Below are 15441 nucleotides of genomic sequence, written 5' to 3' on the forward strand. Positions count from 1 at the left end.
CATACCTATGGATGATCTTATTTTACTCCCAGATGACTCCCAAAGATATAATCCTGGCTGTATTAAAAATTGTGGAAATTATGTGGGTGGAAATTTGGAGCAAATGGATCCAATGGAATGTCTTGTCCCTTCCTCACCGAAACAGTACCCTGTCATCACTTTTCCTCACATATAAGTTTAATTTAAATTCCACTGACTGCAGTGTCACAATAAAGATAGAATGTCACACCACAGAATTTTCATAAGCATATAAACAAAAATCTCGCGGGTGGGGAAAAGTCAAAAGTAGATTTTATCTACCCTTTTTGCATGTTTGAGTATAATGTTTCACTCTTTTTCCTTTTTCTTTCTTTTTTTTTTTTTTCCAGGCAGAAATTATTCCCATATTTCTTTAGAATCTGGAGTCCCACATCATGAGTGTGAATAATCTTTTATCATCTGGGGTTAGGATGGTTTATCAGCTACTGGATCTGCCACTTCTTCAGTCATCTTTTCAAGGACCAGTTACTGATCCCCCATCACATCAGAGGAATTTATGAGAGGAGGAGCAAAGAAAAGAATAATGCCACATCTTTAGGGAAAGAAGACAACATTTGTCTGAAAGACTGGCTTTATGTGTGAAATGGCAGCTGTTTGGAACTGTTGACAGATTGGGAGTGTTGGAAATTGTCCCAGACCAGGTGGATTAGTGATCTGAGTTCGGGTGAAGTGGTCAAAGGTGCTTTATAAACGCCATTTCCCACATAGCTACCACCATAGCTAGTATAGGTAACAGTTATAGGTAACAGTTATTTTTATAACATGTAATTGAGTTATTTTGGATAAGTCCCACATAGGTCAGGGGTATGTACTTTTATATCATCTTCCTCTCCTTTTGCTGCAGCAATTGCAGTAATTTGAGACATTCCTACTACTATTCCTAATTGAATTAGGAAGGGCTGAAGGCAAGATATCTGGGGAGAGGTGGTAGAGAAATAGCTCTTTTAGTCAAGAAATCACTTTCAGTCTTTTTCTCTCTGCTATTTCCTGTGACCTGAATACATTGATCAGATTCATGGGCATGTTGTATGGAAAACATTTCTTTTCCAAGAAAAAGAAATGAATCAACCAAACAAGAACTGGGGAGGGGGAAACAAGGAGTTTCATCTATTCATGAGAATTTGATACTTTCACTTCTCACGCTCTATTCTGCTGCATTTTATTTATATTATCATGCATGTTTCCAGAGAACAAGTAAATTTTAATTTAATTTTAAATGGAAATAATGGAAAATACAAAAATCTTTCTGTCTCCATGCATACATAACATGAAATATATGATTTAAGCAACTGAATATAGTACAGAAATAAAGATAATTGAAGACGCATGTTTTTTTTCACAGTCTGCTTGGATTGAACCAATACCCTCAACTATCTTCTGTGATAACTGCAAAGTTGTGTTTTTTCCTACAGTGTCCCTCCACTCCCTGATGGTCTGAAGTACACCTCAGAAATACAGGTCAGAACCTCATCTGGCTCGTTAGCCTCTGCTTGTGACAAAATCCTTGGGAATGCTGGACAAAAAGCTCTGTCAGGTATTGTCCTTCCCTACACAGGTAACAGAGCTTCTTTTGTGAATAGTTGCCCATGTAAATTTAAATTTGTTAATGACAGGTTTCTACCAATAAAACTTATTCATTAAGATCCATGGGAAAAGTGCACTAGATGACCTTTAAAGGTCCCTTCCAACCCAACGCATTCTATGATTCTATGAAGACAAAAGGTAAGGAAGCTTCTGACAAGAGTCCAGTACTGTATGTTAAGGTATGATCTAGATCCCGCTCTGGTTCGATACTGAACGCAGCAGTTAATTTATTCACAAACGATTAGTGAAGATTCCCCTCTCTGGTCCTGAGCTATCAGTCGGCAAAACACCCAGTAAGCTCTACCTAAGTCCAGTGTGCTAGAAAGAACAACTACACCAGTGAAAGGCGTGTGGCACAACACAGAGCAAATCAAAAGGTTGCTATACATTTTGTTTGCATCAGGCCACTTCAAAGTCATCCATCTATAATGTAGCAATGTTCTAGGAAAAGCTCATACAGCTGCTGTTGAACTGAGAAGAACCGTATTTTCACACAGCTGTAACGAACAGCTTGGAAAACTTAATTATATGCATTTGATTCTTTCTTTCCATATGATTTTTTTTTTCTCAGCTAAGTTTAAAAATAGTTTGAAAATCTTCTGTCTGTCATTCCAGAATTCAGTTTCAAACCATGTGTCAGCAGGAAAGCTGTAGTTCTCATGTTTTCAGGAATATGCCCTCCCCCACCTTTACTACACAGGTGACAAAAATGCTTAAAACTTCAACCATTTTTGTTCTGAATCATTAGAGTATGCCAAATAATCTATGATGTAGCAATTGCTATAGCAACTGTTCCTTTGGCTCAAACACTGAAATAAACAGTTGACACATCATATTTCACATGCTAGGCAAGGTTGTTCCGGCATAATGTAGTAATATTAATACATTCTGTGGAAAGTGAGCAATATCCAAACTGGTACATATTACAGACTACTTTAGGCTGAGAATAATTTTGATAACAGGATATTTAAAGTATATTAGTTTGCCTCTGTTTAACTGTAATTAAATACTATACATAATTAAGCTGAATTAATCTAATTAGACTTCCAACTGACAAGGGTTTCCAGTTGGCTGAAGTTTTGCAGGGCCCATTTTGTACATGCCAGTAAACATTAACCTTTTCTTTGAGCAGCTGACCCTTAAAAAGATGCCCCACTAAGAGACCATATCATATACAGTATAGTCTAACCATAATCCTGACCGCTGAAAGGTCAAGAATTTCCATCATCTTTCAATATTACTAATACCTTAGGGAGAATTTTCTCTGTGTTTCTTGAGCAAAACCATGTTTGGTGAGCTTCCTCACTGGTTTCTGAACTTCCTCAGAACTGGTTTCTGAATCTTCAATTATTAATTGCATATATGGTAAAGCTGAAGGGGGTCCAAGAAGATATTCTGCACTTCAGACAGGGTTTAGCTGCTATACAGAATGGTATTCTCAAACTGAGACAAATTCTATGCTATTCAGTGGGAATATTGTTCAGTTATGAACAGCAGAATTTGACCATGTATTATACAGATATATATAATATATATACACAGCTATATGTATACATGCAGCTATATGTATGTATGTATATGTATATAGTCTATATTCTAAAAATCTCTGTGAAAGACCATTCTAAAGAACTGTTTAGAAATTGAAATCACCAGTTATTTTGTTTATCATCAGGCCACTCAGAATTCTGCCACGAACAGGGATTTTTATCTTTTTTTTATGGTTAAACTCTCAAACCTCTTTTTAGGTCAAATAATGCTTGTGTTTCCCATTAGAAAAGGCACAACAATGGGACCAGGGGCCCTATGAAGCATGGTTCTCAAGGCACAACATTAATAGCTTTCCTAATTGCATGAAAGGGTAGACTGTCTAAGCAGAGGTTTCAGGAATTTATGTATCTCAAACACGAAAACATCCAGGTAAGGAAAAATGATATGTATGGCATGCTGGGCACGGAGCTGTGTGCCAGAAACATGGAATTGTCTTGCTGGCTCTATTTCTGTTTTTTTTTTAATCTGAGGCAGGTCATCTTGGTCTTCTGTACCTTGATTTCCTAATTCGTTTTTAATCTTCCTTGTTTACTTAGGATGTCTTTCTTTCAGAGTAAAGATTATATTTAATTATTTGTTTGAACAGTATGCAGCACTTATATCCCAGTGAATATCTGTGAGCACTCTGATAACTATACTCCAAAATTCTTACACAATTGTTTCTTCTACCTCTCATTTTAACCTTTGGTGTTGCATCATATTTAGCGTTCACAGAATAAAACATGAGTGTTCTTGCATTTACTTAACAAATAGCCCAAGAAAATTGCCTTCCGAATACGCAATAGCTACAAGGTGATGATCTGCTTGGCAACCAGGCACATGGGAACACGTTCAAAAGTCCCTAACAGGAATTAAGTGCTAATTAAAAGAAAAGGAGGAAAGCAACGATTTTACCCATAGACTTGAGAAAGCACAGATGAAGATTCATTGAAACTGTATTTCTCAGGGCTACTACAAGCAGGAAAAGCAGTACATATTTAGCCATCTTCTCAGGTAGGTGCTTAATAATAATAGACTTCATGTCTCTTAACTCTGCTCCCAAGACTCTTTTAACAGTTATATAGTATGCATACATATTAGGGAGGAGTGTCTGGCATCCCTGTATTTTTTTCCCTTTCTAACCAAATGTTGGAACTTTAAGCTAGAGTCAGGTTTCGTCTTGGCTGTACTCCTTCTGGCCCACAACGCCAGTATTTCTGGATGAGCTTCAAGAGAAAGGGTGGGGAACAAGTTAATCAGAATACCTCATGGCCTGAGCACTTACTAGCACGTGAAAGATATGGGTTCAAGCATTCCTCGCTTGAAGAAAGCACTAAACTCTTAATTGCTGGATGAGTTAGTGGAGTATTATTAAAAAAGGAAGGATAATGAAGTATCTGAGTGCTTGTATGTTATCACATCTAACTTCATAGAAGATTAAGGTGGAATTTTTATGGCACTCCACCTAAACCTGGACTACAAACCTACTCTAGGTGACCCTGCTCTGGCAGGGGGGTTGGACTAGATGATCTCCAGAGGTCCCTTCCAACCCCTACCATTCTGTGATACAGTACAGGGTTGACTCTCCAAAAGCAGGCACTGTCAATCATGCAGGGAGCTTCCGGGCTGAGTACAAAGATAATATATGTATCAGACTGTGTTAATCTTGTCCATGTGTAAAAAAATGTTAATCGTGGAAGACAATAAAACAATGGTGGTCTGTGATTGGTTATGGTTATTTCAGAGAATATAATAGCGTGGGACTTTTTGTTGTTATTAACCTAACATTTTCGAAGTAATGGAACAACAATACTTCTGAAAGAGCAGGGATTTGGATAAAAGTTACATATTAAAGGAATATGACTTTCTGATGATTGATTGTCTTTACAGCTCATCTTCAATTATTTCAGAAGTATTTTGCCTCTACAAAATCTACTAAGTGTATCACTGTATGACCTTACACAGACAAATAAAACCAAGTGAAGTATTTGTACAAATACAGTCCATTTCCCTTGAATTATTTCCAATCTACAGTCATGCTCAGTATAGGATTAAACTTCTCTCATAGATACAATACCAAGGACCCAGTTCTACTACCTTTACATAGAGCAAGGGTTTAGTCTGGGAGCAGTGTACCAAAGTGTCACTATATTTAAGTAAAGCACGTGTTCAACTGAATCAGGCCCCTTAGATGTGAAGGTGAGAGGTGCCACAGATACTTTTGCATTTGCAACATCTAATTTAGCTATGTTCCTGTGGTCTTAATGTCCTGAAGCCATAACAGAAATAAAAGACTGCTGGCAGGCTCCACTGGAAATATGAGGAGAGTGTCCAAAGGCTTACTATTTATTTACACACCTAAACATAAATAATCCCCTCATGTGCCACTTTTACCCATAGGCTAAACCACATAGTTTTACAGTAAGGTCATTCTTGTCCTCGTGTTTTGGAAATGTAATCTGTCTTTTAAGGTTTGCAATTCATTTTGTTCCAGCTGTGGTTTTATAAATCCCTCCACTTTCGAAGAATTCAAAAGCTTCTTAAGACTTAAGATAGTTTTCATTTGGATGGAACAAGTATTAAGTCTGATCTAAAAGAAAGTCCACTACAGTATACGTATGTATAGACACACACACACTCACACATTTCTCATGAATATTTCAGAAGGTATAACTTGGTATTGTAAAGGCCAAGATAATAGAAAACCTGGCAAACAAAACCTTCTTTTTCTGAACATAGGTGAAAGGTATATCACATTTACCTGCACCATTGGGAAGAGTTGTGAACTAATATTAAGAGCTATGATGAAATCCAGTATCAGAACTCATTAACATTTGAAATTCATTAAAATATTCAGTTTAAATCTCTTCCTTTTTCATATTCCTCCTCAAGTCCAACACCAGAATGCTGCAGGAAGTGTAAGTTTGCCTAAATAAGGTCGGGAAGCTGAGGTACTGTGGACAAGATCTGGGTAAGCATTCAAACTGCTGGACATTTAATTTATATAGGAATCTGATCCTAGCCTATGGTATATATCTTCTGCCTTTCTTCAGGCTGCAAGGGTCATAAGACTGATTTCAAGAGAAAACTTTGGGGCTTTTCTTTGCATGGAGAAGTAACCAAACATAGTGGCGTTGGCTCAGCACAACACCCTTCTGCAGCAGTGGTGTTAACGGTTTAGAGAAGTGAGTCTTGTGGAGGTGGTGTCTGCTCTATTAATTTCTGGCTGATCTAAAAAGCTACATGGATCAAAGCAACTGAGACACCTGACCAGTCTAATTCTACTGTCATATCAGCCCAAAAGCAATAAACTCTTGTTCCCTCAAGGGCCCCAAAAGCCCTAATGAAGAGAATCAGGCTATTTGTTACTAAATACATGTCACGTTTGAAAAATCAATCTTGTTTTAGAATGTCTTCCTAAACTTCTTCAAGCTGTTATTTGCTTGCCAGAATCACCACTGGGCAGAGTTGAACCATTTTGACGCACTTTTGTTGTGGTGTCCTTCCAAACAGAAGAGTGCCACAGTGTTTGACTCTTTCATGTTGCTGAAACCAAGAAACTAAACCTCAGACTCAAGCAGTATCACTTTTGGTCAAGGGGTGCAGTGAAGTCTCAAGGGCTGTCACTGTTTCACTCCCTCTGTGACCTACCACACCTCCCTGGTACCACAGAAGGGGAAGCTGAGACATTTCCACAGGGAGCTCCTCTGTGTGAGAGCTGCAATAAAGCTTGCAGTGCAACGTGGCCTAGAGAAGGCTATGTAAGTCCGTATACATACTTGTCTAAAATCTTGCTGAACAATCTAAAAAAGGGTAAAGAATAGTGCTTAATTTGAAAAAAGCTAATCCCATAAAAAGATTATCTTTACTAGATAGTCGTCAGCCTGACAAGAAACTACTATCTAGAGGAAAGATTCAACTCAGTGCAAAAATCCTTTGATTTCTCAAGTTATTTTAGTAAAGGGATTGCTATAGTCTAGAATACTCTGGTCTGAAGTTAGGCATTTATAAACCTCAGATGATCCTGACATTCAGGAAGTCTAGCCCATTGCTTTACTTTCTGTTGGTTCATGACCTAAGTACAGAATTGAACTTTTCCAAATTTATCCTGTGTGAAAGCAGAACTGAGCCCAGAGATTATTTGTTCCGTATTCTTCCACAGACTTCCTGTATGAATTTGGTAAGTTGTTTAAAGTTTATTTCTGTGTTTGAGGCCCTCACTGGATCAAATGTGTACATTTTCCAGTGCCATGTCTGGTTTAGACTACAGACCCTCTGGATTGTGGACTGCAGACTGCTTTTTCTGACAAATCGCTATATAGCATCTAGCACAATGGAGTGTGATTACTTGTCTGGAGATCTTAATATAAAAGGATCAAATCTAATACAAACATTAGGAGGCATAATACCATGTCATATCATATCAGTGACTGGAGATAAACAGAGTCACCCTCCAGCACTCTGCATGGAGAGCCTCCAGAGACCCTGCAATAAGAGGTAATATAGAAATGCAAAGTAGCCCCAGGTTTTCCAGGGCTACAGGTTTATTCCTTCTCTTTAAACAGCCAGTAAGCAGGATGAATAGGATGAAGGCCATAAAACAGGAATGCCCTTTTTAATTGGAAAACATGCAGTAAACTACCTACCCCTTTAGGATCAAAGACGCTATTAAAAATGAAAGATATTATTACCGTTATTGTAAGTTTTTATTGGTAGCACAGGGGAAATTGCTGTAAATACCCAGCTGACTTACAAGCAACTGTATTGTTCATAACATCACGCCGCTGACCAAGCATTACCTTCTGCTACTCTTTTCATCTATTCTATTTTGTACCATTGAACCTAGGCTGTAGAATTTTTTTCAAACAAGGATGTAGTATGTCCCCGATATATGGCTGAGGTAACAGCAAAGCTGCTAATATTAGGGAACATTTACCTCTGTAAAAATTTGAGATTCCACTTACTCATTCCTCTCTCTGTTTACTTTCAAGGGCTAAATAAATCTGAAACTCTGCCTCCAGAAAGTCTGAGATATAGAAACATGCTGCATATCTTCTCCCATCCCATCAGTAGGCTATATTTGGTAGAATTATGCCAGATGCCTCTGGGTTCATGTTAGTCATTCTGTAAAATTGAGAGACAAATTAAGGGAAAACTGTTAGACAGTATAGTCCCAGGGACAGCCTAAAATCAAAACAAAACAGTATGTTAAAAATAAATTGCTTTTTGGAACCTTTGGTGTTATCAAGGTGCTAATACGCAAATGTCTAAGGAAGAAATACTTTCCTAATGACGATTTGCAGCTTCCTGGGGTGAAAAGCTCTAGCTGGCTTTTACTTCTACCCATTTCCATTTTGCTACTGTAGGGATTGTGGCCGAGCTTCCCTGTGCTCCTGGGACCTCCTTAGTACTGCGATGGTTGGCAGCTATTTCACAAGGAGATTGTCTTGTGTACTTATCTAGCTGGGCAAGTCACTTCTGCACTTTTTCTTTTAGGGTGCAGAGGTTAGGAGGCAGAATCATGAAATGAGGGGGCATTTCTTCTGGATCTGAACCCTCTTCTTTCTCTTTCCAAGCCTTGTCTTTCTGTCCCTCCTAAGCATAGGACCAGAGGATAATTCAAGTTGGAAGGGACATCAGGTCTCTAGTTCAACCTCCTTCTCAAAGTAGGCTCAGCTGTGAGGTCAGATAAGGTTATTCAGGGCTTTATTTGGACAGGTATTCAACACCTCCTAGGACGGAGACTGCTTCTTTTCCATATTGGGGGGCCCAAAACTGCACTTGGTATTTAGATATGGTCCCACGAGTGCCAAGTAAAGGCCTTCTTTCACTTCCCTTGATCTGCTGTCTGTGTTCCTAGTGATACAGCCCAGAATGTTATTGGTCTCCTTTGCTGCCAGGGCACACTACTAGCTCATGTCCCCCTTGCTACCGAGACCTGCAAGTCCTCTCCTGCAGAGATGCTCCTCAGCTAGTCAGTCCCTAGAATGTATTGCTGCAGGATTTCATTTATTTCCAGATTAAGGACTTGGCATTTGTCCTTGCTGAGTTTCTGAAGGTTCCTGTCAGCCCATTCCTCCATTTGTCTAGGTCTCTTCGGAGGGCAGCTCTGCCTTAGACTTTATTGACCGGTCCTCTCAATTGGGTGTCATTTGCAAACTCAGTAAGCTTGTACTCCATCACCTGTGGTAAATCTTTGCTAAAGATGTGAAACAAGTCAGATCCAGAACAGACCCCTGCTGTACTCGTCATCATCCTTCAGGCAGGGTAGGTCTATTATCCATTTCCTTCAAAGCCTGATTAATTTTTTACCCATCTAGTCATCCACTTACCAAGACCACATTTTCCCTGTTCAGTCTTTTACTACTAATGTAGTGGTAAAGGCTACTCTTGTTTCCCTTTGGCATCCCTTTGACATCTCCATTTGAGCTTTGGCTCCTTTTTTGCACTGGAGCTCTTTCATGAGTTTTCTACTTAGACAGGCTCGTCTCCTGATATATCAGCGTGCCTTCCTGTGTATTGGGACGGACCATTCCTCTACTTGGAGGATACTGTCATTAAGGATCTGCAATCTTTTCTGAGTTCTTTGCTCTTTGAAGCTCCTTCCCATGGGATCACATCTAGCAGTTTCCAAAATAAGCTTAAATCTTATCTCCTGAAGTTCAGCGTTTGTAATCTGCTACTCTTCTTCCTCTGGATCGTGGATTTCATGGTCACTACAGCCAAGGCTATCACTGATTATTACACAGCATGCAGTTCTGCCTTGTTAGTGAAGAGCAGATGCAGCTGTGTGTCATTGCTCATTGGCTCACCTAGTACTTGCACCTGCTTACATTCTGCCTTGTTGCCCTTTCTGCAGAAAACAGGGAAAGCAAAGGGCCCCATAAGAACCAGAGACTTGCTGAGTTTTTTAAACAAGGCTTCATCTACTACCTCATCCTAAGGAGGTAGTTTGTAACACAATTCCACCACAGCATCACCTTTGTGGCCTCTCCTTTAACCCAGGCCTATAAGCCCTCGACCAGATTGTCATCCGCCTCACAGAGGAGCTCCATACATCCAAGTTCCTACTTCACTTAAAGGGTGACACCCTCATTATCTTCCCTGTCTCCGTGTACTGAATATTGTGTATCCATCCATGACAACTTTTCAGCTGTGTCAGCTGTCCCACCAGTCATCCCAGTGATGGTGTTATTTGGTGACTACAAGCAGAGCTCTAGTTCCTCCTGCCTTTTTCCCTGTCTGTGGGCATTTGTGTACACACCCTGGAGATCGACCTCCTTTTGTCCTATTTCATCATTCCTGAGGTCTGTCTTGTACACATCACCCTGATATCACCCTAATGAGCCAGCTTATCAGCAAAACTAAGTAAGGTGGCTAAAGGAAAGCTAAAATAGACAGGTCAGATCATACAGATACAGATAGATAGATGGGGATGTTATAGCTTTACATAGTTGTGTGTAGTGCAAATGAACACCTTCTGAAGACAAACTCAGTTGTATGTCAAAGGCTAACATGGCTGAGTACCCTCTGAATGTACAGGTACTGTGGAACACGCTGAGGACAGAAAATGGAAAACTGCACTGCAAAACATGTAAGAGGAGGCTGATACCTTTGTGTACCATTATCCAATTAGCAGATGGTTTTTGAATAATACTAATCTCTACAATCCCTAAAATAAATTCACATTAGACAGTTCGCTTGATGTGACACAGAGTAATCACTTTTAAATTATAAATATAAAGGAGACCTCTTAATGATATTTTGGTTTTCCACTGCAGATGTTTTTTACTTTCTTCTTTCCTACCGTGCGAACTCTGCAAAGGCCACTGACAGCTTTTTCTTTGCTAATTAAAAAGCTAAGTAATCCAATGCCATTAGCTATGACATTTTTTTCTATGTTTTAAAATATTACTAAGATCAGTATTGTAAAAAATGCATAGTCCCTAATGCATTGTAATAATCATAGTTTTCTAAAAATAATCTACTAAAATAAATCTCTAAAATGTTGTTATCATATACTATACCTTGTTAGTCAATATCCTTAGCTTTACATTTAATGATGCATTTAAATGTTATGCATGTACTTCTTTCACAGGTACCTGTAGTTGGTTTCAGCTGGTTAATGTGTGCAAGATTGGGCATAGTAAGTATAATTTGCTCTATTAACAGTTTTACTTTACTACTTACTTTATTATTAACAGTTTTATTTTAAAGGATGTGCTTATCTCAGCAGAGAAGAAGGGAAAGCAGCTCCTGACACTTAGATCAAAAGTGTCATTAACAAAAGTTAAACCAGCTAAATTTAGTTATTCTGCACTTGGGACAGAGGATTAGAATTGAAATGGCAGAAAATGGGGTACTAATAGGTGATATTTTGAGGTCCTATAAAGTGCGAATATTGGGCACTCAGCAGAATTAATGATATAATGGCAACTCTTTTAAGTTTGAGAGTATAACCTCTCTTTTCCGCAGTAAAATCACAAGACAATATCTAACATGAAAACTTTGCAGGCAGCACTATGGCTTGTGATCTTCTATTTGCATCGCTGGATTTGCTAGCTTTCCTTGCTTTAAATTTTACGATGACCTTCAAGGCTAAGCAAACTGAAATTATTCTGTCTTTTGTCTATCTGTCCTTACTGTTCTCACAATGAAGTCACTCACCATGAAATTAAGTCTACAAGTAAAGTTCCCAAGCAGAGGGCGTGAGCAATATGAATAACGTATTGCTCATAACTTAAACTGAGTCAAATGCACTGTCTAGAGATATCATTGCAGAAAAAGTGCTGTAAGAATAAGAAACTCTCACAGTGGCCAAGTTTGCTATTAATGGAATTAAAACTGTCATCAGACACGGTAGATTCATAATTGTATTTCTGAGTTATTCCCATTTCAGAATAATGACTGCAAACCGAACATTAAGCGTTATTGAAGCAGTTATCTCATGAGAATGAACAGCATTCAGTATTACTGCAGACTGCTATGAATGCCAAATGCTTTTAATGTTTTCTACATAATTTGTAACTAATTCTCCACCAAACTGATAGCTATCCCTGTTCAGTTCCATCGTCTCAGCTACTGCAGGAAGAGCACAAGAATTCCTCAGCCTACCCAGGAAATGGGTGCCAATGGCAAGGGCATTGCTTCTGATTTTCTACTGCTTCTGTGGGCATTTGGACTACTGAAATGTTTATATTCCACCTCAGCGGTGTTATCAGATACATAGGAACCTCACTCTGAACGAGTTTATATTGGTATGTGAGAGTAATTAGCTAGTATTTATCCATGAAACATTCATGGATATATTTCAGTTTGGTAAAAACATTATTATTTTCTCTAATTGTCAATCAATTGCTTTTGGTCTTACAAAAAGAGTATTCGGAAATTCTGGAATCTGAAGTATTTCTTGTACATCTTAAATATAAATTTAAGCTATTTCACACAATTTATCCTGTGCTTAAGCCAGGCTACTGATTAAGGTGGTTCAGATAGATCAGGTGACCATAGACATTCAGATCCACCTCTTCTCCTTGTGGACATGCACTGTCTGCTGGCCATAAGCGCAGCCCGATCTGACCCTGCAGACAAAACTGACTTCAGCTCAGAGTGTAACTCCTCCAAGAGTTCATCCTCCCTTTGCATAAGCTAGCAGTATAACATTCCCTCATCCCTTTCACATTTTTTATTTCACATGAGAAATGGAAGACTTCAGACATGAAGCCCTGGAGCTCTCTTCAATGACAAAGGAAAACCCAATCATGATCAAGAAAAGGGACTGAAAGTGGTTTTATATATTTAAAAATAATAATAATACTGAGTCGCAAAAGAAAGAAGGTTACAAGAAAATACTGCAGCTGATTACATTTATCGGTAACAAGGGACATACATAAGAAAAATTTGAGAGAACAGAGAATTGGTGGCAGGTCAGGCATCAGCTTGGATATTAAATCAAGGACAGGAAATTGTTTAGACATAGCTCAGGTGAAGCAAGGTAAATAATACCAAAAGGAAAAAAGATATGCTCAAGTATATATGAATATTATGGTTCTTTCCTACAACGCAAAACACAAAGGAATTTACTTAGAATCAAAAAGCTTTCTCAAAATTATCAAGATAGGGTGATTACTGAAACTTTTCAGTGCCAACTCCAACCACAGAACAACAGGGTTCTTGGAACAAAAAGTGTGTCATCTCACGTATCGTATAACTGTCAGCACAGTCAGGTACCATTCCCAACCATTGTGCGTGATTACAGTACAAATAGATAAGCATAAAAATGGTAACAGTAATAGTTAGAAGCCAATTCTGGAATTTTTTCCAATTTTATTTTGTAAACTAGGACCTCTGGACATGCAATGTAGAAGTGGGAAACAGAAAAAAAATATTGATATCTTGCCATTAATAGCTCCTCTATTTGTCGTGAGTGAATTACATAGAAATCCTTCCTGATTGCAGACCACACGTATTGTATTCTGATCTTGCTATTGTTCATTTTTTTATTCCAAATAAGGAAGATTGCTTTGGATGTTCAGTTGCTGGAATCCATTATAAAATGTCCGTATACAATACTCATGATGCCTAGCTGAGTTTCTTTTCTTACTAATAGGTAGAATGCTATCTTTCATATCTTTAAGTATCTCATCTTAAATGATCTCAGCATTTTTGGAAATGCCAGTAAAAGATGAATAGAAATGGAGTCTGTTTCAAAACTCATACCTTTGTTATAATACTGAGCTGATACTGGTGTGGTCTCCCTGGTGCTTTTTCATCTCCTAGTGTCTTTTCAACTTGAAAAGGATGTTAGTATTATACCGCTAATATGATTGTCATTCTCCATTTGCCACATATCTTTGATTTTATGTTGTCATTCATAAGGTCTTTGTCTTAGGGACCATCCTGGGAGTAATTCCAAGTGGCAATAGAAATCCACAAAGTGGCAAAGCATACGCTCTGATTGAAGGCCAAAGCCTTAAGTCAGAAAACAGTATATTGCTGTTTGTCTACCAGTAACTCCAGTAACATTTTTTTTGATGACTTTTTAGTTTTTGTTAACTTTAACGCTGAGTTTTTATGCCAGAAGGTAGAAGACCCCACCACAAAACTGGTGCCAAAAAAACTCAGGTTCTTCAATAAAATACTGTAAATGATACAGAAAAAGAAAATATTGGGAAAGATAAAATAGCCCTTTTCCCCCAAATACTGTCTGTATTTCCAATGACAGTGCTTCACCTTGTTCTAACCCTTTTTGTAACACAAAATTAAACACTTTTCAGGCAGCCTCTGCCTGACCCCAAGATGGATGCTTTTTAGCACTGATGTGGTGCCTTTTCCATATGAAGCTTGAAAAGCTTTTAACAAACATTGTAATTACAAAGCTATGTAAATGTGAACTGGGATTACTAGTAATAATACAGTAAGGTCTTAATTCATCTTTTTTTAATAGTCTTTTCAGGGAAAAAGGAACTTGATAGGCTGCCTTATACAAAAACAAATGGGAAGCAACGAAGAGATCGACTGCTGTTCCTTATCTGAAGATTGAGTTTCAAGTGCTAAATAGATTGAAGCTTAGAAGAAAGGCTTGAGAATAAAGCAGAATTTAAATTTTCCTTCTGTCTTCCAATTTGATCCCAAATTTCTGGTCTTTTAGAGGATTTGAAATAAGAAAATCAAAGCCTAATACTATGGTATTTGCCTGGATAACAAAAAAATCCAAATATAATAGGGTGAAGAAAAGCAAGGCATCCAGGGAAACATAGCTTATTTTAGCACATGCTTTACAAGTTTCTTTCTCCTACTGAAACTTGATGCATAAAAAGGAGGGGTATTGAGCTTGAAGATGATTCCTTTCCTTTTGGAAAAACAAAACCAAAAAAACAACAAAACAAATGCAGTTAATATGGTCTGGGCTGAAAGAATAGAAACTTTAATGCTGGGATTTTAGTATTTTTACATTCTAATTAGTAGGACATAAAGTAAGTAGATTATAGTAACCCATAATAATATGTATTCCCAGACTTTTTAATGTTTTTTATATTGTCTTAGTAAAACAAGTCAGTTAATTATTTCTGGCATTAAACCTGTCTCACATACGTTCTGCCTCTCAAGCGTTTTAAAAAACAAGCTGATGAGACATCAGTGGATCTGCGGTGTTGATAAGTTCATGCCATTTAAGCACAAGAAAGTACATGTCCTTCGAACTACTCCATGTTGTATGTGTGCATGACCATGTAGATGCAAAGCCAGTAGCCAGTCTCTGCGTAATATAATATTACAGGGACATCTAACAGA

At 38.1% G+C, this 15441-nt stretch overlaps 1 protein-coding gene and 1 long non-coding RNA gene across 2 annotated transcripts in view; one reads left to right on the plus strand and one right to left on the minus strand.

The window, feature by feature from the left end:
- Positions 1-15441, minus strand: part of LOC128907450 (uncharacterized) — a 118498-nt gene that overhangs the window by 78274 nt on the left and 24783 nt on the right. The window lies entirely within an intron of this gene.
- LOC128907445 (uncharacterized) overlaps positions 1-15441 on the plus strand; it is a 40329-nt gene that overhangs the window by 15375 nt on the left and 9513 nt on the right. Inside the window, exons 4-5 of the mRNA XM_054196348.1 lie at positions 1382-1573; positions 11249-11296. Of these exons, the coding sequence (XP_054052323.1) occupies positions 1550-1573; positions 11249-11296 (72 nt within the window). The 5' untranslated portion in view covers positions 1382-1549. The remainder of the gene's footprint in view (positions 1-1381; positions 1574-11248; positions 11297-15441) is intronic.

Source organism: Rissa tridactyla, chromosome 3, assembly GCF_028500815.1.
Source record: "Rissa tridactyla isolate bRisTri1 chromosome 3, bRisTri1.patW.cur.20221130, whole genome shotgun sequence".
NCBI lineage: Eukaryota > Metazoa > Chordata > Aves > Charadriiformes > Laridae > Rissa > Rissa tridactyla.